The following is a 21,100-nucleotide window of genomic DNA, read 5'->3' as shown; positions in this document are numbered from 1 at the left end:
TAATCCTTGGCTTAAAATACTAGATCCAATCTAGCAAATTCTTTACGTGCATTTGGCTTCCTTATCCGTTTCCCCGTACAGGAGCATCTTGCCCCTATAATCTGTTTTCAACACAACAGTCAAAATAAACTCGTCTTCCATGTCCGTCCCTAGCCCCAGACACTTCTGGACGGCAGGGCTCCGTGCTGGCACACTGGGCAATGACCCTCTACAGAGACAGCCTTCAAGCTCATGGCCAAGAAGGCTGTTGCTGAAATCTCGGAGCGGGAGGCTTCACAGACCAAATGAAGAGACTCAAATGACAGGGTTCAGCGAATCAACCGGAGACACACCACGAGAAGCCGAGGAAAGGAAATGGGGCAGATCAGCTCACGTGGGCAGAAGACTATCTGGGCCCAGGTATGTGGCTCTCTTGGCTCTAACATGTTCCCAGTGACGGTGTGGAGATGAGCACCAGCCCTGAGGCTGAGCAAACCAGCTCAGCAGATGCCCAGAGAGTAAATCTGACGGTGAACCTTCATGGATTCACGACCCAGCATCAACAAGACACTTGTGGGGGTTCCTGTTTCATCGGACCCGTCACCCCATCACTCACTCAGCTCCACCTACAGCTCACTCAGATCTGCCTCCATAAAAGAAGCATTGCAGTGTGTATCCCTGAAAGATAGGGGGGCTTTTGGTTAAAACTAACCCTAATACCATTCTCAAACCTAAAAAAGAATTCCTTAATATCATCAAAAATCTAGTCAGTGTTTGGGGCACCTGAATGGTGTAGTTAAGCATCCAACTTTTGGTTTCAGATCAGGTCATGATCTCGGGGTCCTGAGATCGAGCCCCGTGTTGGGCTCTGCTCAGCACGGAGTCTGCTTGAGATTCACTTTCTCCCCCTCTCCCTCTGCCCCTCCTGCTTATGCTCTCTCTCTCTAAAATAAATATAAATAAGTCTTTTTAAAAAAATCTAGTCAGTGTTCAGATTTCCCTGTTGGTCTCATGAGTTCATGAGAAAATTCTTCTATGTGTCTTTTGATGCCGTGGTGCAGGCATGTGCACAGCTGGGTTATAAGCCTAAAAAAGGAATTTCCGGGTAATGTCTTCCTTCAGTGTTTCTAGAATATCTGAATTGTTGTCCAAAGACGTTACACCAACTGTATATACCACGTACAGGAAGTGAGTTTCCACTCAGTTTGTAGCTTGCCCAATAGTGGATATTGTTAGATCTTATCATTTTCCCCATCTGTTAGGTAGAAAAAGAATGTTATGGTTTCAAATTGAATTTTCCTGATTACTAAGGATTTTGAGTATCTTGTTGAATCTTCTTTGTTAAATTCAAGTATGGTAGTATTCTTTAAATGCCGGTACCAATCATTTGCCGATTTTACTAAGAGCAAACATTCTCCCACTCTGTGACTAGGCTGCTCCTGTCCTTGACGATGTCTTTTAGTGAAAGAAAAAATCCCCACGTCCACATGGTCGAATTTATCACACTGTTCTTTCCATTTTACAGTCTTTGCACCTTTAAGAGAGCCCTTCCTACCCCCAAGATAGTCTCCCATATGCTTAAAGTTCCATAGTCCTCTCTTTTACATCTAGGACTTTGACCCACATAGAATTGGACTGTTGTGCATGAGATGAGACGGAGATCCATTCTCAATGGAGAAAACCAACCGTCCAAGCACCATTGGCTAAACCATCCACGGTCTCACCAAAGATCGGCAACAAATCTACCATGATAGTTTCCGTTCTGCACATGATTTTGGAGTCTGACTTTTTATGCTGAGCTCTCTATTCTAGTTCACAGATGCTTTTATCCACCTTGAACCAATAAACGTCCATTTAAGTTGCTGTAGTACTTGAAATCAGGGCCTGAGGTCTTACAGAACAGGCCCAACTTTACTATCTTCTGTTCTCAGTGTGACCCACCTGTTCCAACCAGTAGCTCTTCCACACAAACTTCAGAATTAGTTTGTCAAATTCCATGAAAAATTACTGAAATTGCACTAAATCTAAAAACCAGATTGAGGAGAACTCACACCATTTAAATATGTGGTATTTCTATTCTAAAGCATCATGGCTCCTTTCACATAGATCTTTTTAAATGTCTCTCAAAGACGTTTTATGCTTTTTTTCACAAAGGGCTCACACACACTTTTTCCAAATTAACTCCCAGGTAATTAACTTTTATTGCTACCCTAAATGTAATCTTTAAAAAAAATTATTTTATAAAATAATAAAATTTTTATAGTTTTTATGTAGACCCTTCATCTCATTATAAAATTTCATATAAATCTCATAATCTCATTGTAAAGCAAACAGTAACCACCAGTGAGGTCAAGAAATAGCCCATTTCCAGCATCCACGCTCCTGCCCCATCAAGAGTCTCTCTCTCCCTTTCAAAGTTAAGCATTTTCCAGAAATGTATGATATCTTCTTGTTTTTCTGTGTTCTTCGGGATTTTTCTATTACAAAACATAGTTTTATATCTCTTGTAAACATTCTAGCTTCTCTTCCTTTTTCTTGCTTATAGTACTGGTCAAACTTCCAGACCAGTCTTGACTAGAAATGAGAAGAACAAGTATCCTTCTGTTGTTTCCAGCTTCGCAAAGAGAGGTTTCACTATCTCACCATTAAGTACATGTTTTTAACAAATATATTTTTAAGTACACTAACAAGTTGAGTAATTTCCTTCTTACCTATCAATTGTAATAATTTTTATTACAGAAGAAGTTATTGAAATGAACTCCACATTAGTGGGTTAATTGGTCAATATTTTGCTGAGGACTTTGACAGCTGCACGCCTGAATGAGATCAGCCTTCTAGGTTACTCTGGGTTCACAGAAAGAGCCGGGACATATGCCTTCCTCTCCCGTTTTCTGGAGAGCGCACAGGAATGGTGACATTATTCCTTACTTAAGTATTCAGAGAACTTACCAGTAAAATCATACAGGCCTAGAGTTTTCTCATTCTCTCTGTTAGATGGTGTTGAAATTATATCCTTAATTGACTTCATAGCTAAGCCTATTTAAATATTCTACTTCTTCTCACTAAAATAATTTATAAGAATTTATTCAATGTTACTATTGAATGTCCTGTGCTTTTCTCACTGTCATTTCCCTGTGCTGACCTGTCCTTTCTCTCCCGCTTCTTTAAACAATGTCCTTTTCCGTCTGCTGTTCCTTGTGTTTGTTGCCTTTGTGGTTCCTTGGGACACCTACACCTGAGGATTGGTTCCTTTCATCAATTCTGGAATTCTCAAATTCTCTCATTGATACTTTTCTCTCGATTGTTCCTACTACCAGCTGTCATGAAATGTATGCTGGATTTTCCTCCTAGAGCCTCTGTTTCCTTTAACCTGTTATGCACCCCACTGCTTATTCCCCTGTGCGCTAGTTTGGAAAATCCATCCTCATCTTTATAGTTCAATAATTCTATCCTTGGGCATGTCTAATGTATTCTTCAACCCCCTCAATATTAATTAATTTATTTATTAATTTTCCACTCTGAAAGCTCTATTTCATTCTTTCTCAAACATCTTTGATTCATTTTAAGAGTCTCCTAATGCTGACCCGTAATTTAAAAATTCTTTCTGAAATTTAACCACATACATCATGCTTATGTATTTTCTCCATCTGTTAACTTCCACGGTCTTGACTCCGGTGAGGCACGTTCTGCCGACTCTTCCTCCTGTCTGTTCTCAGTCACGGTTCTGTGTTTCCGTATGAACAATGTCACGTTTACCATGAGTCTATGATTTAGTTGACGATGCTGTTGTTGTCTGTCATAACTTCGAACTAAGGAAACAGAAATCTGCCATTTAATCGTTTCTCTGAGAGTTTCAGCATTTCTTCGTCCTTCCCATCATGACAGGATGTGAGTCTCATTCCTGATCCACATAGTTGGTCCAATATCGTCTTGTTGTCCTGGCCTCCTGCAGTGAAGGAAAAGGAAAAAGATATATAAACCCCAAAGGCCAAGTGCACCTACTGCCTCTTAGAACCCTGACCCTTGGCCGTTTTTCTTATTCACTAAGGAGTTAGGAAAAAATTTACCCCCACCCCCGCCCCCGCCCCTGCGGTCATACTGGGACTCTCCTCTCTTTGGGCCGCTGACCCATCTAAACCTCAGCCCTCAACCCTGCAACCTTCGCCCGCCTCCGCCCAGGGAAGGTGCTCCCGTTCCTGCCTCTAGGCATTGCCCAGAGCTGCTCAGACTCAGAAATCCCGCTCGGCATCCCGCTCTGGCCACAGCCTCCCAACCCTGCAACATCTCCTGGCTTCCTTCCCACTCTAACTTCGCCTGCTTGCCTGGGGCGCTACGTCCTCTAACCCCTGGGCAGAGAAAAGACAGGAGCCAACCACAACATGGTGAGTCTGAATTGCTTGTTCCAGAGTCAGAGGTACTGGGGTCATCCTGGGAGGAGCAGGTTTCCTCTTCTTGTGTTCTGGAAGCTTAATCCTAAAGGAAGAGAACAAAAGACAGAGAGACTTGAAGACTGTATTTAAATTATTTTTGCCTACACGTGAATCTTAAAATGGTATTAATACTAGTGTATATTGTTTTCTGCAAATATAAGTTTTTTTTTTTTTCACTTCATTGAACTTCATAACATCAAACACTTTTGGATCATTTTAAAGACCTTTGGAACATTTTAAAGACTGCCTTTAAAACTTAATTTAAGGGGCGCCTGGGTGGCTCAGTGGGTTAAGCCGCTGCCTTCGGCTCAGCTCATGATCTCAGGGTCCTGGGATCGAGTCCCGCATCAGGCTCTCTGCTCAGCAGGGAGCCTGCTTCCTCCTCTCTCTCTCTGCCTACTTGTGATCTCTGTCAAATAAATAAAGAAAATCTTTAAAAAAAAAAAAAACTTAATTTAAACAACAACAACACCCTATGAATGCTTTCTCCAAGAACAATCAAATGTGCATAATCATATACAATATATTTTAAGTATTTTCATACCCCCCCAAGCTTATGAATCATATGTTAAACACCAAAATCTACTATCCATTTGCCAATAGGTTTCCCCATCCAGTGGCTCTCGGAAGACTGTCTCATGTATAAATTTTTATTGCATATATGTTCACAGCTGTCAATATCTATACATCTTTTTCTGATCATATGAATCCAAGACTATTATATCTCAGATTGGAAATTTTGATCACTAGAGAAATCATGAAAATATTCTTCAAGATTCTAGAAATAAGGCATATAATTTTGGATTTGCATTTAATATTCAACAACTCTGCTTCAGAAAATGTTTTGAGAACCACAGATATGGGCTAAGTAAAATAGTGTCTGCTTCTAGCAAAACACTAGCTTGTAGCAAAAAATCTCCACTGAAACCCATTGCCAGAGAAATGAAAACAAATCAGTGTTAACAAGGTTAGGGGCACATGCATGAGTTCATGTGTGTGTGTGTGTGTGTGTGTGTGTGTGCACGCGCGCGTGCAAAAGAAAAAATATCTATTGCAACTTGCATGAAAATCCAAACAAGTGACTCGAGCGTGTACACCTATACGTGTTGGCCTGAAGTTAACACCCATAAAGCAGCTACAATTCAGTACAATTTAAGAGCGACCCAGGAAACAGAGATCAGAGGACAGCTGTTGTGAGACGATCCTGTCCTGTCTTCGGTTATGGGTCTACCCCTGGGTGCCCAGGAGAACACTACCTGTGACATTTGCTGGAGGGCAGAGTCAACCAGAATCGAGAGGCGCTCCGGACTCCTGACCAGCCACAGTCAGCAATGAGTGTGCACCCAATTTCTCAGGCTCTCTAAAAACCCCCTGCCCCTGGGCTAAATTTCATCTTTATGGTGAGAGAGTATGATACTTCCACTTTAAAGGTCAAGGTGCATTAATTAAAACATTAACTCTGGGGGCGCCTGGGTGGTTCAGTGGGTTAAGCCTCTGCCTTCGGCTTAGGTCATGATCTCAGGGTCCTGGGATCGAGCCCCGCATTGGGCTCTCTGCTAGCAGGGAGCCTGCTTTCCTGCCGCCCCCACCTGCCTCTGTTTACTTGTGATTTCTGTCTGTCAAATAAATAAATAAAATCTTTTAAAAAAATTAAGTCTGGGGGCACCTGGGTGGCTCAGTGGGTTAAAGCCTCTGCTTTCAGCTCAGGTCATGGTCCCAGGGTCCTGGGATCGAGCCCCGCATCGGGCTCTCTGTTCAGCGGGGAGCCTGCTTCCTTCTCTCTCTCTCTCTCTGCCTGCCTCTCTGCCTGCTTGTGATCTCTCTGTCAAATAAATAAATAAAATCTTTAAAAAAAAAAAAATTAAGTCTGTTCCTTTCCCTCCAGCTGGAAAGGACTCCAAAAAGAACCGTGGATACTGACAAGATACCACAGGGTAAGAGACCGCCTCCAGGGCCTTGTCCAGGAAGCTCTCCATGCCTCGTCCGGGCAGCCCCCCGTGCCACATCAGAACGACACCACGGACAACACCTGCCCCTCAAACACCTAATCAGAGGCCCGGCTGCAACTGCCCTTCTCCCCCGTAGGAGTCGGGCTGGCTGGCACTGCTTCCGCTGGCAGACTTGGTGCCCGTCGCACACTAGACGCTCTCCACGACCGCTCCCTGCTGTATCGCAGGGTACGTGGAGCTCGGCTTGCACAAAGCCCTCAGCGTCAGAGAGCTGGGAGTATGCACCGGGTGTAGGTAAAACGCCTTATGGACATTCCTCTGAGTGCGTGCAACAACCCCACGCAGGTGTCTCTGTCACCCCTGAACTAAAGGAGGAGATGAAGGCCAGGCCTGACAAAGGCAAACAGGGCAGACAGGAGCTGAATCAGGGATGGCCGGTAACGCCTCTGATGCCATCCTGCCTCGCCGTGAGACGGGGAGCGGGCGCAATACAGACGCGCATGGAAATCTGACCCAGAAGGGGATCCTTCATTCATTCAAGAAAAGTCAGCCGAGCTCCTGCTGTTTGCAAGTGACGGACCAGGAGCAGGGCCACTGCGGTGAGCAAGACAGCTGGTGTGCCCTCTCGTTTCCAACGGGGGGGGGGGGGCAGCGGGGGAGGGGTAGACAGACAAGCGAAGAAGCCGTCTGTGGCCGGACAGGGTCTCGGCGCTTGGTCAGAGGGACAGCACGGCACGCGCGTCAGACAGGGACGCGCTGGAAGGCTGCCCTGGGAACGTGGGCTTAGGCTGCCATCTAGCCTGGGCCTGCCACTTGCGATCTGGCACTCTTAGCTCTCCGTCCCACTTAACCTGTCACTGTCCCATTCTCAAAACCTGCAGTTTGGGATTTTTTTGCAATGCTTCTCCTTTCTGGCACTTTTCTCGACCACTCACATGTCACACTGGGCTGCTGGGTGTCCTCTGGTCTTCCGGCTGGGATCTTCCATTTTTCCAGCTGGGCTGTCGCCTTTCAGGAAGCGGAGCGGGGGCCGTGCTGTGGGCGGCCGTCTAGGTGGCCCTGTGTCCCCCGTCCTCCTGGCGCTGGGCTCCGGCCGCACTGCACGCAGCTCATGTCCACGTGGGAGTGTGTAATCCAGCTTTGGGAAGCAAGCGTGACCTTCAGTTTTTGTTGTTGCCATTTTCATTACAGTCAGAATATGCGTAATAACTTTTAAAGCAGAACTTGGTAGTTGAACGAAAAGGATCATTAAGAGGTAGGTTTATTTATTCACATTTTAATCTTTTCATTGCATACCATTTGATATTTTAGGAGATAGTTCCCTATTGCCAAGAAATACTGTTACGTCCCCCGTAATACCCCGGGAGCTCATCTTGTCTGATGGCCCACCCCGGCAGCGGCCTCGCTGGGCGGTGCCCTGGCGGCAGAGGGAACGAACGGCCAGAGAAACCCGGGCGTGGAGAGGCTGGTGCTGCTTTGACTGTGTTTTGTTTGTAAGTCAGACTCAAGGTTGTATTTTTATCTCCGTAAAACTGAACTGACCTCTCTATTCCACCACATCAAGATCCGGAATGGGAATGCGGTTGGGTACAAACGGCGGCTGCTTCATCCCTCATTCTAGACGGCGGCCGCTGCTTACAGGCAGCCCTCCTACACGCACCAGAACTGCCGCTGGAGAATCTGCTGACACACAGCAGGGAAGCTCCCTGGGGCTGGACCCTCGCCCCCAGCCCCCCTGGACCCGAGACAGGGCCTCACTGTGCGGCGTCAGCCCAAGACCACACTGACCAGATCTCCGGCTCTGCTCTCTGGGTCCACATCTGCAAACCAGCCGTTCCTCTCCAGGAGTCTGCTCAGGGTAGCACCAAGCAGAGAAAAGCAAACACAGAAGTAAGCTGTGAAGCTCAGCACTCCTTGAACACACGGTGCTGTTGTTAGGAAGCCCTCAATATTCTCTCTCGCTGGGAGCCTCTGCCCATGTGCATCTCGAGCGCAGCAATCATAAACGGGTGAAGAAGGCGTTCGGGGCTCACGGAGCATGCATTCACGGACGGACGAATTACACGGATTATACGGATTTTCGGTATGAAATCCACCCGTGATGATAGCCCATGAAATTGCATTTTCCTTTCAGTCCTACAGAGAATTAAAAAGAAGGTCTGGCAATAAAATGGGCCTCAATCCGGGAGGTTTGGGTCCAGAGAAGTACCGACGGCTGGAGGCACGGCTCCCAGAGCAGGGCCTGCGTCTCTGAGGCTGTTCGTGGATGTGGACATGACAGCCTCAGAGTCCCCGAGCCTGTTTTCTGATCTGTGACGAGAAGTCAGGATCAGCCGGAGGGATGTCAGGGGAAGAAGTGACACAGGCCCTCAGGGAAGCTTGCACAGGCCTCCACCAGCCCCGGCCTCACTAGCTGCCACTTGGCTCTCAGCACCAGTAAGTGATGAACGTGTGTCCCGGTGCTGTCCCCTCCCCCTCCCTTGCCCGCCTCCCGGGCCGCCTTATGACTTCGGGGACAGAGGTGGGGAAGCTGTCCCCTGGGAATTCCCCTGGGGCCTCCATCAGCCCTGGAGGCTGAGGATCTGTGGGCTCCTCTGGGCTCTGTTCTAAGTCAAATGACAGACCCCGCAGTGACCGCCACAAGGACATCTCTCTCCCCAAAACCCCGTGGTCACCACTGCAGACCCCACTGGTTCTCACATCGGCTCGATGAGAACACGGAGGGATGACGGTCCTCGCTGTGTCATGCTTGAGGACACCAACCCTAAAGCCAACCGAAGAACCTCAGTGTCGCCAGCCACCAAGGATGGCCTTAGGCCAGGCCCCAGGGGACTTCATCCTTCTTCCCCGATGCTTCTCCTGCTGAGGCCAGGTGACGCAGGCCCTGGGCACAGTGAGTCCCCCTGGGCAAGCCCACAGCAAGGCTCTGGGTGCCCTGAGCAGGACGGAGGGCAGGGGGCAGCCGGCCGAGGGGACGCAAGGGCCGTTGCCCCCGCATGGGCGCCCCTTCACGCCGGGATGAGGCGGGTGCCTGAAAGCCCGGCCTGCCGCTGGTCTCTGTACACACGATACAGCAAACACCAAGGCAGAAACAAACAGCGTCTTATCAGCTCCTGGAGAACAGCTGTTGACAATCTGCTTTTCCTGGAACAGGACTCAGGCCTAGGGAGGGTACACGGTAGTCAGGAGCTCAAACAGCTAAAGAATGTCCCTCGGGGAGGGGCAAGTTCAGCCCCAACTGAGGCAGGGGCTCGTGGAAGAAGTAGATAAATCCCGGAATGCCTCCTGGAGGAGGTGGTGGGTCAGGGAAGAGCCCAGGGAAGATCCGGAGGGTGTCGGTGGACCGCAGTCCCGGAGGAGCGCCCTTCCCGGTCATCCAGACGGGAGCGGAGCGGAGAAAGGAAGGGGCCCGGCAGCCGAGGAGTGGCCGGACCGTGGGTCGGTGCGCGCAGATGCCCTCGGAGGGCACGTCCGCGCTGAGCCCTGCCAAGCCTCTTCCTAGCGGTGCTCCGAAGGGGCGGGCAGAGCAGGCGGCCACTGCCCCTGTCGCTCGGCTCCTCCCTGGCTGGAGCCTGAGCCCAGCCCCGAAGGCGGGGTCCGCGTGCATCCCTGCCCGGGGCCTTGGGGCCCATGCACCCTCCGGGGGGGTCGCCCATGCCTTGGCCAACCAACGCGCAGGGAGAGTATTCATCCAACCCCGGTCCCCTCCATCTGGCCGGGAGCTGACGCCCCGCAGCGCTGAGATGCGCCCCGTACGTTCGGGGCCTCGGCCCAAGGATCAGGGCAAAAACCAGCACACCGCGTGGAACTTTGCTCCCAGCTGGGCAGCAAATGTGTCAGCTTCGCCAAGACATTCCCTTTTCTCCCTCATCACTGAGTGGCAAAGAATCCAGTCTTCACCCGGGGCTGCACACACGCACACACGCACGTGCACATACACTCACGAGATATGCAAATGTAATGCAGAATCAATGCAGAAAAGCAGAGCAAACAGGATTCTGGAAAACCTGGCCTTCCATCTATTTAAACTTGAAATGTTGCCGTTTTCTAAGCTACAAAAATGAATCAAAGTTCCCCTAAGCAAGGAAATTACATGTTCTAAAGTTTCCCGAGGGACTCAGGGACCTCGACGTCACTGACGTTTTGGACGTGACCCTTGGCTTGGCCACATCCACGGGAAGGAAGCAGGGTCAGCCCACGAAAAAGGGGCTGACCCCCACTGGTGCGTTTTTGTGATTATTTGCATCGGTTTAATATTTTGAAGACGTTCCGCCCATTTTTGATGGGAGGACAGCCAGCCCAGGGAGCTCACGGAGCTGCCACAGGCGGGCTCAGAAGCTGACGAGGGGGAACTCAGGGACAGGAGCCACATTTGCACTTCCGAGGCCAGACCACACTTCTCCCATAGATTGCCATTTCCCCGACTGTTTGAACTGATTAAAGGAGCACAGAAAAGTCGTTAGGCCCCTAAATTGCAACAACAAAGGCTGGGTTTCTGTCTTCAATCAAAACAGCACGGCTGGCTGATTCAAATGCTAATAGCCGGGCCTGAATTGGCCCCTAAAAGGGAGACACTCTTCCCTGCAAATGACCAGAAGTCACTCCTTTGCAGCAGCAATCTGCAGGATGCTTCCCGTTGGAAGCAGGGCTGTGGTGGTCTAGGCCTGCGGTGTGCTCTGGGCACGGGGTTCTGCAGGGGAGAAGAGAGCCTTCCGTTGACAGAGCCTCTGACTCTAAGAATGGGCAGTCTTCCGTGAGCCTGTCTCCAGGTCATGTGTCCCAAAAGACATCCGCAGGCACCTGGTGAAGCCCCTAGTTTGAGAGATGGTTGCCACCATCTGGATTCCTCCTAATTCCAAGGTGGCCTTGCCTACTTGGGCTCTCAAGAGAGGAGGCAGCTTCTCCTTCCCCACTCCCGGCTGCCATGGGCTCAGGAAGCTGGAGGCAGCAGACTGACTCTGGGCTAGCAGATCCAAGTTCACATCCTACGTCTCAGAGTATGACCTTGGGGCCAGGGGCCATGCTCTGTGTCTGTGTACACCGTGCACCTGTTCAATCCTAGGGGAATAGGGAGACAGAGGCTTACCTCCTCCCCCAGGTGAGGACAGATACCTACAATGCTCCCCGTGGGACGCAGCCTCAACAGATCACAGGCCATGGTACCTTCACCACAAAGTGGACACAGACCAGGTGGACTGTGCCTGGAGCCCGGCCCTGGTTGCCGTGACAGCACCCACCTTGTAACAGAGGAGGAGGGGCTGAGCTCAGGGCATCTGCCCCATGCCGGGGAAAGCCCTTGGTGCTGGAACACAGAGCCCGGGGAGGTGCTCATTCGGGGCAGATGATAGAGAGGCTTTGAAGACTTCTGTCCTTGGCTTCTCTTTTGCCATTCTTAGAGCAATTTTTAAATATTCGGTTTCATATTTGCCTTAGCCACCAATCATGCAATTGCTCACATTTTGATTTTGCGCCTGTCCAGTGCCCAGCGTGGGGCACATGGCTCACCCCGCCATGAGCTCTCATGTTCCCTTGGTGCGCAGGTGAGCTCAGCTCCATTCTGTCGATGTCACGTGCTTGGTAGGAGCAACACTGGATTTTAAGTTTGTGTGCACAAGACGTTCCAGCAAGTTCCAGCCCCGAGGGAATTATTACATAATCCTCAAAGATAATGGTCCCTTTCCTCCGTGGCAACTCCCTACAGTCCCTGACAATCTCAGAGGAGAGAAGTTACTTGGTTTACTCTGCAGATTTACACAATGCCAAGTTCTTTCTTACTGATTAGTTTTTATGACACTTCTGTTACTGGGAAATCATCTGCAACCCATTGGAGAGTGACAGTGCTTTCGTGGACCTGTGAAAAGACTGAACACGAGTGTGGAAAGACAACTTAAAATAGGCTTCCCCAGGGCACCTGGGTGGCTCCGTGGGTTAAGGGTCTGCCTTTAGCTCAGGTCATGATCCCGACACCTGGGATCGAACCCCGCACCAGGTTTTCTGCTCTGCAGAGAGCCTGCTTCTCCCTCTGCCCCTCCACTGATTCGTGCTCAATCTCTCAAATAAATGGATAAAATCTTCAAAAATAAAAAATCGGCATCCGCGTGTGTTTTAGAAAGGAGCTCACCTCCTGGAGAAGTCCATGTTAGCAAGCGAAGATAAATACATCTGATGCAAGCGGCGAAGGTATACTTTACTTGGGGAATCCTTCTCTTCTGGTTTACAAGTAATCCTGGTCTGAAAGAAAGTTTGATTTGTATTTGACTTTCCTGTCCTGCCTCCAGAGCTAGAACGCACGCTGTCAAGGATGAGTACCTATCCCTCTCTACTGCTTCACCGCACACTTCTGTCACACACGGGAGCGGCGCATTGTGCTGTTTCTTCGAGCAAATCTAGCACTTACTCAACTGAGCTTACACTTATTATGCTTTTGGATGTGCATCAAAATATTCTAGGCATGCTGTAAATACTTAGACTCCTCGGCCTCTGTCTTTCAGGATAAATTTGTTGATGAGAGACTGCAAATGTCTCTGAAAAGCAGTAGTCTCTGACAGAGAGCGAGGCTCCCTGGGCTCAGACTGGTTAAATGAGTAAATCAATAAATGGATAGCATTCAGTGTAGTGTAATTAAGGGCGTTATCCAGCACAGTATTTGAGATAATATTTTAAGAGTCCAAAACAGTCACATAAATTGCATTGCTCTAAATTTAGAAAATGAGGAGAAATTATTTTTAAAAGATTACAGAAGTAGCTGGAAAGTTAAAGTAAAACCCACTTGAATCCCCAGGGAAAGAATATTAGGTTTGAAATCATTTCAAAGAGAGGGGAAAACAAAAAACAAGAAACAGGAATGATAAGGGTGGGTGTGAAGGAGGCATAGGGGGGCATCTTCAAGCCCTCGAGGTCTTTGTGGAGGAAATTATTACAGGAAAATCAGAACACATCCTCAGTGAGTGCTCCACTGGAGAAGCACTAGCCATGATCATGACCCATCCTTGACTAGCCGTGATCATGACCCATCCTTGACTAGCTATGATCATGACCCATTCTTGACTAGCCATGATCATGACCCATCCTTGACTAGTTATAATCATGACCCATTTTTGACTAGCCGTGATCATGACCCATCCTTGACTAGCCATGATCATGATCCATCCTTGACTAGTTATAATCATGACCCATCCTTGACTGGCCGTGATCATGACCCATCCTTGACTAGCTATGATCATGACCCATTCTTGACTCGCCATGATCATGACACATCCTTGACTAGCCATGATCATGACCCATCCTTGACTAGCCGTGATCATGACCCATCCTTGACTGGCCATGATCATGACCCATCGTGACTAGCCGTGATCATGACCCATCCTTGACTAGCCGTGATAATGACCCATCCTTGACTGGCCGTGATCATGACCCATTCTTGACTAGCCGTGATCATGACCCATCCTTGACTAGTTATAATCATGACCCATCCTTGACTAGCCGTGATAATGACCCATCCTTGACTAGTTATAATCATGACCCATCCTTGACTGGCCGTGATCATGACCCATCCTTGACTAACCGTGATCATGACCCATCCTTGACTGGCCGTGATCATGACCCATCCTTGACTAGCCGTGATCATGACCCATCCTTGACTAGTTATAATCATGACCCATCCTTGACTGGCTGTGATCATGACCCATCCTTGACTAGCTATGATCATGACCCATTCTTGACTCGCCATGATCATGACACATCCTTGACTAGCCATGATCATGACCCATCCTTGACTAGCCGTGATCATGACCCATCCTTGACTAGCCGTGATCATGACCCATCCTTGACTGGCCGTGATCATGACCCATCCTTGACTGGCCATGATCATGACCCATCCTTGACTAGCCATGATCATGACCAATCCTTGACCTTCATGCCACCCAGACCCAACCAGGCATCAGTAGGCACAATAGGCTGATCAGTTCAGGATTTCCCAGACTTGTCCAATGACTGGAATCAAAGGAACTGTTTGAGGAGCTTGACCAACACAGACCAACTAAATCAGAGTCTTCGGGGGAAAAGCCCGGAACTTCCCATTTTTACCACATGCCCCAGGACACTGTTGTGATCTGGCATGTAGGGATCGCTCCTACAGCTGAGCACGTCTCGGGAAGACAAACAGGTAAGCAAGAAGCTGGTCTTCTTGGAAAGCCCCAAACATATGCAAACAACCAAGCACTGTATTCTTCACTTAAAGATAGACTATATTAGTAATAGGACAAGATGTGTTTCGTAGCTGGGCTTCGTGGTATTCTCACAATAAAGAAAGCATTTGTCCGAATCCTTTCATTTTTCCTACTCCACTATCGAATCTTCTAGATTCCACTGGGAACCCCCACATCTTGGGGCTTCTCTTAGCTAAGACAGTCGGACTCAACCTGGGAGGCAGGCAGAGAGAGCTGGGAGGGGCAGGGAGGGGGTCCGGGAGGCCGGGCAGCTCACCTTGTCCTGGCCTTGGACTCCCCTCTCCATGGCGTCTTGCTGCTCCTGCATTCCTCCCCACTCCGTGAGCCAAGGAAGAAGACCCTGAGAGGAAAACGCAACATGGGCTTTTGCAAACACCCCTCAGTGCTGCCGCTTGTTGATCCCCTCCGGGCGGTGTCCCTCCACCTTCGCCATAACTTAAAAAGTGGGAAACCTGCCTCATCTGCCGACTCACACAGTGGCAGGGTCAGGCTAAGATCCCAAACGCAGTACGGTGCTGCCCACACCCAAACCTCATCCCTGCTGCTAGGGCGCGTCGCACGCCGCTATTTAGGATCTCTGGTCTGATGGTGCCGGCGGCTGTGTTTGGCTGGGGACGCTCTGCCCCTCACCCACAACGCCGGCTGACGCACGTGTATCTCGCTCTCCCGTTAAGTATAAAGGAACGTATCAGATATGTTACGACACTGAGCGTCTCCTCCGCGCTTGCTTCTCTTGCTCTGCTTGCGGATTCAGATTTTCCTAAACATTCTTTTCTCTCGAATCCTCTCCAGAGGAAAACCAGGCAAAATCTATATGGGGGGTGGGGGGTGCACTTCCCCCCCGGACCTCCGCTGGGCCTTGCAGGCAGCTGCACAGGGGGTGGATGCAAGTGCATCTGCAGCATGGTCTTTCCGGGCTGACATTCTGCTCTGGCCCTTCTGTCCTGCCACTCTGGGCAATGACCTCACTCAGCGCCCCATTTGTCTCATCGACCTGGTAAAGCCATGGCTCCTAACTTAACTGGGAGAAATAGAGAATCCTGGCACGTAGTGACATTTAATCACACTGGCGGATAAGGATAACTGGCCACGGCCTTTCAGCTCTCACAGGACCCTTTCCCAGGAAGCTGACAGTCTGATGTGGCCCCTTCTGACCTCCAGGACCCCTCCTGCAGCTTCCGTGACCACACATCACCCTCCCTGTTTCTGTTCACTGCGCACACCAGGCTGGGCCCATGCAGGGTCTCCGCTGCACCCCGGCCTCACTCCTGTGTCTGAAGCTCTGCCTCACTCACTCTTTACCGACATCTCTGCAGACCGGAGCCACCCAGTGAGCTGGATAAGGAAAATGGGGTGGGGGACTTGCCACAGAACATCATGCAGCTTTCGGAGGCGCGAGATGGGGCACAGCGTTAGGCAAACAAAACAGCTCAAAATGGAGTCACTCGTGCTAAGCTCTACATCACCAAACCGAGACTTAAGTACTATTTGGCTTTTCCCAGAAATGGAGTCTTCAGCCCGTCAACCGGGAGTCGCCGGACCAGCCCTATGAGGAACCCGGCGGGATTGACCCGCCATCCCCGAAGCAACGTGAAACCTCCAACCTACTTCTTGTTGCCTTAACCATTTCTTGTCTGCCTTCCCATCTGCCTGTAAGTCTGCCCACTTGTACAGCTCCGCAAAGCTCCTCTCCGTGTGCAGACGGGACGCAGCCCGATTCGTGAGTCACTGAATAAAACCAATAAGACCTTTAAAATTCACTCAATTGAATTTTGTTTTCTTAACAAAGTACAAAGTGGACAAACTGAGTGAGGCACATAGGCATTGAGAGACAGAAGCGGGCACACGGGCACACCTGCAAACACCCCCAAGGGGCTGCTGGGGGTGGGGCAGGGCGGGGTGGGAGGCAAAATGCACCCCCCACATCAACCATCACTCCGTCTACCCACATTCTCCAAAAGGAACACATCACTCTCTAGACTAACCAGACATGTGCCTAGTTAAATTATAGGTGTATTCATCTATTACATAAAAAAGCACTTCAACATTTCAAATTCTCTATTTTTTTAAGTCATTACCGTTAAAAGCAAGAATACAATTGAACTTTGGACAAATTCAGAATTGAAATATCTCAGAAATCCAGCTTTCATGTGTGACGGGGAAATCTACTTTCAGTTACAAGTAAGAAGAAATTCGGCAAAAGACCATCCACTGCAGCAAAGACAAAGTCTTCATACGATAAGCAGCACTCTGTTTTGTACAGACACAATGACCCTTCACCCCTAAATATTTCATCATATATTTCCCAATAAAAAGGTTACATTCTTATATTATCTTTGGAAAATGAACAAATTTAGGAACCGAATTTTGCTCTCAAGCTTATTCTCTAATTTACAAACTAAATTCAGATTTTTACAATGACTCCAACACATCAGCGATGGTAATGTTTTAAGGTTATATTGAGATCCAGCCCACTAAGATAACAGGGATGGTAACTTTGAGAATGAATCTGTAATGTAAAGATTAAAAAAAAAAAAAAAAAGAAAAAGCCAGTTTCTAGGATGAGAAACAGATTCGATGAAGAGGAATTACTTAAGTATCCGAACAGCTCCTGGGTTGATCACTTCAGCTGCACTTGGCAAAAGCAACACAACACTGAGATTCGCTGCAAGGGAGCACGTGAATTCTTGAGGCGTTGGGTACCGTTGCCACAAGGGGAAGAAACGGTTGCCTTACGAACCAAATTGTGATTCTCCCCAAATTCACATAAGGGAGTCCCAACCTTCAATGTGAAATACAGAGAGATAGAGTCTTTTAAAAAGTAACCAAGGTTAAATGAGGTCACAAGGGTGGGGCCCAACCCAGTAGCACAGGTGTCCTTATAAGGAGAGGAAGGGACACCAGGTGTGCACTTGCAGGACAGGCCATGTGAGGACATGGGAGAAGGCGGCCATCTACAGGCCAGGAGGAGAGCCCCGCCGGAACCCACTGGGCAAGCACCTTGATGTTGGACTTGGAGCCTCCTGGACTGTGAGAAATGCATCCCTGCGGTTTAATCCCCCTGTTTGTGGTGTGGGGGGAGGTAATGGAGCACCCGTCTCGTGAGTTTCTTAAATCAGATTTCATTGTAACACCAAACACTAGAACCCCACCTGACGAGGCACGCAGGGTTTGCAGAGGAAACACGATTTCTTTAAGAAGCGGAAAGGGCAACGGGACCTAAATGGAGGCAGACGTTCAAAGCTCCACTCAGGGCACTAGGACTTTGGTACGAGGAGCCTGAGGCAAGTTTCTTCCACATTGTAATATCTAGAACAACCACGCAGAAAACAATACAAAGTGAAATGATCAAAAAACATGGTAAGAACACAAAAATGGAATTCCAAAAATGCCAATGTAATCTGCAGAAAAACCAAGTAGAATTTTCAGATATGCAGAAATGCTTCAATATTCAAAAATTAGTCACTATAAACCACCTCACCAATAGGCTAAGAACCCAACTGATGCAGAAGAAACGTTTGACTGAATCGTACACCCATTCATATAAATCTCTCAGCAGCAAGCTAAGAATAGAGAGGAATGTCCTCAAGACTTGGCAGTTGTGCCCAGCAGAGTTCTGATAAAGGTGCAAACACAGTTCAAGGGAGGGGATAGACTATTCCGCAAATGGTGCTAACACAAATCAACTGTATGGGGAGAAAATCCTTCTCAAGAAAATGGGCTCATGACCAGGTGAAGTGTATCCCAGGTGTGCAAGCCTGATTCAACATTCACAGGTCAATTAATGTAATCCATCAGGTCAATAAGTAAAATAGATGCAAAAAATCATTCAACAAAATCCAACACCAATTCATGATAAAAACCCTCAGCAACCTCAAAATAGAAAGGAACTTCCTCAGGGTGCCTGGCTAGCTCAGTCTGTAGAACATTGTGACTCTTGATCTTGGGATTGTGGGTTCAAGCCCCATGTGTGGTGTAGGTTTGTTTGTTTTTTAAGAAATTTCCTATTGATAAAGAACATCTACAATTAACTTGACACTTAATGGTGAGAAGCTAGATGCTCTTCCCTAAGAACAGGAACAAAGCAAGTATGTCCCTTCTCACCACTCACAGTCAACACAGTACTGGAAATTCCAGCTAATGCATAAGGGAAGAAAAGGTATACAGATTGGGGAGGAAGAAAGAAGTCTGTCTTTGTTCACAGGTATTTTGTTCATGATTGTCTATGTAGAAAATCCCAGCACTAGCCCCCCAAAATTTTTTGTCTGGAACTGGATGATTATATGAAGGTTAGAGGATACAAATTTAACGTACAAAAAGCAATCAATATCCTACATACTGCAGTGAACAATTGGAATTCGGAGTTTAAAACACAAGACCATTTATATGGTCACCTAAAAAAGTACTCGGGAATAAATCTAACAAAATCTGTATGATATAGATAGGAAAACTACAAAACTCTGATCAAAGAAACTAAAGATCTAAACAAAAGGAGAGATTCTTCACATTCAGGGATGAAGAGATTCAGTACTGCTAAGACACGAGTTCTTCCCAACTCAACAAATAGATTCAGTAGAGTCCCCTCGAGAACCCCACCAAGTTCTGCAAATGTCAGCAAATGACTCTGAAGTTTACATGAAAAGTCAAAAGACTCAGAGAAGCCACCACAATAGTGAGGAACAGAGTCAGAGGACCGACACTATCCAACTTCAAGATTTACTCTCAGACTGCAAAAATTAAGACAGTGTGTAATTGGTGAACCAACCGTCAAGTGCATCAGTGGGACAGAATAAACAGCCAAGACACAGACCTTCACAACTACAGCAACTGATCTTTCACAAAGTCTTTTCAAGAAATGGAACAACTGAACACCCATGGGAAAGAAAAAAGAATTTAGAGAGCACGAACCCAAGGTCAGAATGGATCACAGACCACACAGAGGATGCAAGCCCCGATGCCTGTAGGAGATCCCACGGAGGAGCCTAACTGACCTTGATGGTGACGTGTTTTTGAGGTACTACACTAAACGCAGCACAGTCCATGAAAGGAGAAGTTGGTAAGATGGATTTCATTAAAATTAAAACACCTGCTCTGTGAAAGACAGACAGACTGAAGAGACAAACACAGACAGGCAGGAAAAAAATTACAAAAATGTACCTGAAGACTTGCACTGAAAACAAACAGAGTGGGGCGCCTGGCGGGCCCAGTCGGCTAGGTGTCCAACTCTTGGTTTCAGCTCAGGTCCTGGTCTCAGGGTCATAGGATCAGCCCCATGGAGGGCTCCAAGCTCAGCGTGGCGTCTGCGTGGGACTCTCTCTCTCTCCTTTCTCCTCTGCCCCTCCCCCTGCTCATGGGCACTGTCTCTCTCTCCCTCTCTCAAATAAATAAATAAACATCTTTTTTTAAAAAAAGGAAATACACAAAGAACTCTGAACACTTAACGAGAAAACAATACAATTAAAAAATGGACCAAAGATCTTAACAGGTAGCTCACCAAAGAAGAAGAACATTGGCAAAGGATTATTTGAAATAATTTGAATTATCTCATATGATTATATGAAAAAATACTGCACATCACGTCATCAAGAAAATGCAAATTAATTACTATTTCACACCCAATGGAATGGCCGAAACCTGGACACTGACGCCAGTAGGCGGGACCCGGGACAGCCGGAACCTCCACTCGTTGCTGGCGGGAAGACAAAATAGTGCAGCCGCTTGGAAGCCCGTTGGGCAGTTTCTCACACAATTGCACAGGCTCTTACCGTGGGATTCAGCCATCGCGCTCCTTCGTATTTACCCAACGGAGCTGAAAGTCACGTCCACGCGAAAACCTGCACACGGATGTCCATGTCTACTGTATTTACTATCGCCAGAGCCAACCGTGGGCTTCAGTGTCATAACAAATGTGATCGTTTTCTCTTCGCCTTGAAGGACCTGGATTAGGCAGCCCAGCAGCCGTTCGTCACCACAGGAAACATCTGCAAATCTAGGTCACCTCCTGCCTAGAATGAGGGCGTGCGAGTCGTCTGACGCTGGAAGGTTCCAAGCGCCCCTCTCAGAAGACAGTGCCACGCCATGACACACGCCAAGACGGCAAGCCCGACAGACTTCACGCTTTCTTTTTGTTAAAGACACTCTTCGTCACTTTGCCCACGGCCAGGTTCCGCGGACCTCGCCGGCGTTTGTCCAGAAACAATGCCGTGAATTACTTTTGCACAAGACGCTCCGTGTCTGTCTTTGCCCGGAATCATCCTCTCTCCTTCCCGCCAAAGCTGTTGTGACATCAGCAGGTGCATTTGCACCGATCTCCTGTCCATTTTTTAATTAAAGAGGTGATTTACTCTCGATAATATGTCTTCATTGTATATACAGCCATGTGGAGATTTTGAAGCGTGTGAACCGGTCACACAAGGCCCCTCACTACGCAGATGGAAGCTGGCCGCCCGGGCTTGGGCGGCTGGATGACCGAGTGGCCTGGGTGGGGGGCGTGGGGATGGCTCCCTCGGGGCAG

General features: G+C 48.3%; 1 protein-coding gene across 7 annotated transcripts in view; it reads right to left on the bottom strand.

The window, feature by feature from the left end:
- Positions 1 to 2,156: 2,156 nt before the first annotated feature.
- Positions 2,157 to 21,100, bottom strand: part of LOC101683137 — a 69,992-nt gene continuing 51,048 nt past the window's right edge. For 3 of the 7 annotated variants that reach the window (XM_013044390.2, XM_004769580.3, XM_045080062.1), the window contains 6 exons: positions 14,843 to 14,926; positions 12,480 to 12,589; positions 8,147 to 8,207; positions 7,294 to 7,496; positions 4,353 to 4,452; positions 2,157 to 3,925 (listed from right to left, as the gene is read on the bottom strand). In XM_013044390.2, the coding sequence (XP_012899844.2) occupies positions 3,875 to 3,925; positions 4,353 to 4,452; positions 7,294 to 7,496; positions 8,147 to 8,207; positions 12,480 to 12,589; positions 14,843 to 14,926 (609 nt within the window). In that variant the 3' untranslated portion in view covers positions 2,157 to 3,874. Of the gene's footprint in view, positions 3,926 to 4,352; positions 4,453 to 7,293; positions 7,497 to 7,900; positions 8,039 to 8,146; positions 8,495 to 12,479; positions 12,590 to 14,842; positions 14,927 to 21,100 lie in introns of all 7 variants that reach the window. The other 4 variants (XR_006606785.1, XR_006606786.1, XR_006606784.1 and 1 more) reach the window with 4 other exon arrangements.

The sequence above is a fragment of the Mustela putorius genome, unplaced genomic scaffold (genome assembly GCF_011764305.1).
Source record: "Mustela putorius furo isolate JIRA1106 unplaced genomic scaffold, ASM1176430v1.1 tig00000450_pilon_pilon_pilon, whole genome shotgun sequence".
Taxonomy (NCBI): domain Eukaryota; kingdom Metazoa; phylum Chordata; class Mammalia; order Carnivora; family Mustelidae; genus Mustela; species Mustela putorius.
This window is presented reverse-complemented; position numbering and strand designations above follow the sequence as displayed.